Below are 4580 nucleotides of genomic sequence, written 5' to 3'. Positions count from 1 at the left end.
CTCTGTGCTACTACTTCCATGTGGCGGGACATGTCGGCTACTTTCGTGGCGAGGCGGGACATCTCTCTTCCGCTTCCATGCTCGCCTCTTCCTGGTGGTAATCTCTCGACCCAGAACTCACGCTGGCCATGGCAGACGCAAGGGAAGGATGCTGATGTATTTGTTTGTTTTTGTGGATGAGGAGTTGAGGAGGAATGTGCAGTCATCTTGGCATAGTAGTATTTATAACTGAGTACTAATACACTCCTAAGTGCAAAACCGTTTTGGTTATGATCGGTGTGAATAGGTTTGTAATTAAATATAGCCCGGTAGTATTAATTTGGAATGTGATGAGATGCAAGCTCAAAATTTATTGATGGTTCTAGTTTCGAAGTGCGGCACTATTCCCGGATGGCATAACGTGAGCACGTGTTCTCGGCCGTGGTGTAGCATATGCCATGGTAGTTCTTTTTCAACTGATGTGTACGTGCAATAACTAGTACCGTCGGATACATATCTTACGATTATTGGGCCGTTCGACAGGAATAGCCTCGTGGCGAGCTATAGACTAGTCTTTTTTCAGACGCATTACACCTATCTCTTGGGACTTCTCGCACGCACCATCTCTAGCTCCCTAGGGCGATGCCACACACATACACTTGTACTCTGAGTTCAGTATGTTATACAGGAAGAGAAGAGGTGCATGCATGCACTCGTCCTCTCTCACACACGCATCTGTAGCAACGAATTTTAGTGTTCTCAACCATCCGATTGGCTCTATCATAGGTTTCACGTTGCTCCTTGGCCTTGAGATTGAGAAGTTTAAAATGCGGAGGCTAAGCTGGAGGCGCGAGGTTTTGTTTAATGTGCGGGCCGCACACGACACCAACACGGCATGAGCTTCGTCTGCCTGGTGCGCAATCGGGTGAGTTGTCCAAGTATAGACACAACCAGGCCCTCCTTGGTATCTGTGCCTCAACTTATGCATAGAGAAATTAGGATCGGAGGGAGTACTACTAGTAGTAGTAGTACTTTGATGTGTCGCGTCAACTCATAGAAGTATGCAACACTTCTTGAATAAACAAGCATATAAGCTGTTACTGTTATACTTCTTACCCAAAGGATCTTTATATCCAACAACAGACACAAAATATCCGTTCGACTGTTGGAAATTACTTTAACTGCTGATCTGGTGTCAAAGTAATTGTTGCACCGCCACCAAAACCCACCATTTCTTAAGCTAAAGTAGAACGAGCTAACCCCTATATTAGCATATTACTAAGATAAACAGAAGACACTATAGAATCATTTAGGACGCGAGCTTGTCAAACTGAATGTGGAGGGAGACCAGCTTAGCCCAAGCCATCATCTTGGGGAGAACTATGAAGAAGGTCAGCTCCTGCACGGCGACGTCGCCGATATCCTTCCTGCTTGTCACCTCCATTTCCACCTTGACCACGTCAGTCCTGCCTTTGGGCTCCCTCGATGGGCCATTCCCCCATAGCTTGGCCACGTAGTGCGGTAGTGGGGATGCCCCCACTCTGATGCAGATGACTGACACGACAATAGGCGTGCCGATGTCGAGCACGCCACCGACCAAGAAAAACGTGTGGCCGTCCTCCTCCGCGAACAGCAAGAGCCGTGGCTTCCGACAGTGGGACTTACAGCCGGAGCACCTAGCCATAGTGAATCATGTGCACAGGAATGGGATGCACGATGCTGATGTGCTGGGAGAGCACCAGCGGTGGGCCTTCGTAGCCGTAGACGAGCATGAGGCATTTGCAGGGCGCGAACGGACAGACGCTCTGGTGATCGGCAAGCTTGTGGCAAGTGACATAGAGCCTACAGCCTTCGTGCGGGCACTCGACCCTCACCGAGGAGAGGACGGTGTCCACCGCCGTGTTCCGCACGTCGAAGCCACCACCGCCCTCGCACTTCTGCCACTGCCGCTGGTTCCCGGGGCGCTCGATGTGGCAGTCCGTGCAGGCCAGGTGCCCTCCCTTGCACTTCACAAATCAATCGAACAACACATCAATCAAGAAACCTGTGTCGGGGTATGGGGTCCCGGCAAACCCTTAAGGTTCGAACACTGGGGTGCACGCAAAGTCTTTCCCTCCAACCGATCTACGCTCTAGCTTGCTAGGATCTCGCAAACGAACTCGACGAACTCACAACATAGATGGACACAAGGTTAATACTGGTTCGGCCCACCATTCTGGTGTAATACCCTACTCCGGTGTGGTAGTGGTCGATTTCCTCTTGGGCTGATGATGAACCATACAAGGGAAGAATGGCCTCCTGAGGTTGAGGCGTTCTTGAGCTCGGTGAGCTTGTGTGTGGGGGGGTGGTCTCACTCAAACTAAGGTCAGTTCGTCCCCTCTCTCACTCAGCTCTCCTCCTCTCCACTGTGGTGGCTAGTCCTATTTATAGAGGCCCTGCTCCTCTCCCCAAATATCGAGTGGGAAGGGAGCCAACAATGGTAGGCTAATTTGAAGGGGGGCAGCTAGTGCAAGCTATCCTGACAAAAGTAGTCTTCGCCTACACAAAGTTCTGGTGGTGACGATGTTCTTGGCTCCACGGTGACCTCCGTCTTGCAGTCCATGGTCTTGGTCTTGGTGCACCGAAATGGCAACCTTTGCCTGAGGCCTCAATACTCCGCGGCTGCGCTTGCCCCCTTTGCACCAAAGAGGAAACAAGGATGCTGTGTGCGCTGGCGCCCGCCTGGTGTCGATTGTCACGGATCACGTCACCAGAGCCTCGTGAGGTTCGCCTCGCCTTGGTATCTCTGCTCCTCATGAGCCTACCTAGCTAGGCCACTCCAGAGGAGGTCTTGCATCCTCCGCCTCGCGAGGCTTGGCCCCTCGTGAGGGTCTTGGGTGCTTTGTTGGTGAAGATGGGTTGTACGGCCTGCTGGCACAGCCATGCCGCGGGCCGCAGGCACGCAAGTCTAGGGACCCCCATTCCCAGGACACCGACAGTAGCCCCCAGGCCCAAGGTGCGCGCGGGCTTGGCTTCGCGGCGAAGCCAAGGGTCATGTTTGGAGCACCGCGGGCCCCCAAAGCCTGCGGCCTCGGTTGACGTGTGGCGGTTGATTGGACGTGGGTGTCTCCGCATCCCCATGTTGCCTTTGAATCCTCCTGGCTATGCGGCCCCGCTTCTTGCACAGTTATTCCTCCCCCTCCATGCTTGGCTTTCCAATCTTCCAATCTCGCTGCTTCCTTGACGCCCTATTCCGCCTTCCCAGTCCAACCAGTGTTCCGCTCGCTTTGCCGCCATGGCGCCGAAACAAGCCGACAAGGGGAAGAAACCTCTGTCCTCGCCAACTGCGCCTCCATTCTTCGAACCGGCACTCAGCCGGCCTCGGGTGCTCAACGAGGAGGCCATGGGCAAGGTGCGCCCCGTGCTCGCCTCCAGCTTCAACGAGTGGGGAGAGACGCCGGCCTGGCCTGCGTCTCGCTCCAGCATGGCTCGGGCAGTCACTGAGATCCCGATCTTCATTGACGCCCTCTGGGCTGGCCTGCTTCCTCCCTTCTCCGCCTTCTTCAACGCGGTGCTTGAGCACTATCAGATCCATATGCTTCATCTCGACCCTCAATATGTGACCGTTCTTGCCGTCTTCACCTTCGTGTGTGAGGCCATGGTGAGCATCACCCCCTCCGTGGCGCTCCTCCGCCACTTCTTCTCGCTACATCTCATCGGTGCCCGGCAGAGCTCAGGGTGTGTGGGCTTTCAGGCCATGGCAGCGACGGCAGGCATGGGGATCGGCTTCAAGCTTCCTTCGTCCGCGAGTGAATTCCGCACGCGATGGGTGTTTGTTGATGCTGGCGTGCTCAACCCTCTGCTCCAAGCTCCCGTGGGGCCTGCCATTCCAAACTCCGGATGGGGTCACCAGAGGCTCACGAGCCCTTGCCTTGCCCCCGTCTGGGCCAGGCTGCGGTGGTTGAAGGACCTTGGTGTGACTGCGCCCATGGTGGTGAAGGAGTTCGTCAGGCATCGAGTTGCCCCGCTTCAGCGCCATTCTCACCCGATGTGGGACTTGCTCAGCAGTCGGGGCAACATGAGGTTTCAGGAGGAGGGGCTTCCTCTCGCTGCGCGGCAAACTGTGCTTAGGGTGCTATCCGGTGTCCTTCTGCCGGACGAGATGCCAAGGAAGAGCTGCACGTTGTACCGCAGCGAGAACAAGGTTACCTTCGTCGCGACCATGCCTTCCTTTGATGAGTGGGGGCTGTGCCCAATTGGCTTGGAGGGACCCCACGAGAATCCCGTCATCGTGGTCCCACTCTTCGCCGCCGGTGACGAGCTCGCCCTAGGTGATGGTGTGGGGGAGCGAGCTGCGACGGGGGCCGGCTGCTCAGGTGCTGAGGAGCACGTGCCGAGCTGTGATCCAGGGGCATCGACCTCGGGAGTTTGCGACACCTCTCCTGAGGCGCTAGTTGCTGATGAGGTGCGGCATGCGGCTCCCGAGGCCGAGCCTTCAGGAGCCTCGGGAGGTCGCAGCGAGAGAGAGCCGGGCTATTTGCCGCAGCCGGGCTCCCCCGAAGCCATTCCTCTTGGTTCTTCTTCGGCTACGCCGTGCTCCGGCCGTCACGTCCAGCGCTTCG

The 4580-nt window shown here is 55.9% G+C and overlaps 1 protein-coding gene across 1 annotated transcript; it reads right to left on the bottom strand.

Annotated features, from left to right (window-relative positions):
- Positions 1 to 1288: 1288 nt before the first annotated feature.
- LOC147975705 (uncharacterized) lies at positions 1289 to 3477 on the bottom strand. Its single transcript, XM_087520546.1, has 3 exons — positions 3388 to 3477; positions 1708 to 1985; positions 1289 to 1655 (listed from the first exon to the last, which is right to left on the bottom strand). The coding sequence occupies exons 1-3, from the start codon at positions 3475 to 3477 to the stop codon at positions 1289 to 1291; spliced, it is 735 nt and encodes a 244-aa protein (XP_087376672.1).
- Positions 3478 to 4580: the final 1103 nt, after the last annotated feature.

The sequence above is a fragment of the Triticum urartu genome, chromosome 4A, assembly GCF_056163025.1.
Source record: "Triticum urartu cultivar PI428250 chromosome 4A, HENAU_Tu73, whole genome shotgun sequence".
In the NCBI taxonomy this organism is placed as follows: domain Eukaryota; kingdom Viridiplantae; phylum Streptophyta; class Magnoliopsida; order Poales; family Poaceae; genus Triticum; species Triticum urartu.
The sequence above is the reverse complement of the archived record's forward strand: the minus strand, read 5'-3'. Positions and strand labels throughout refer to the sequence as shown.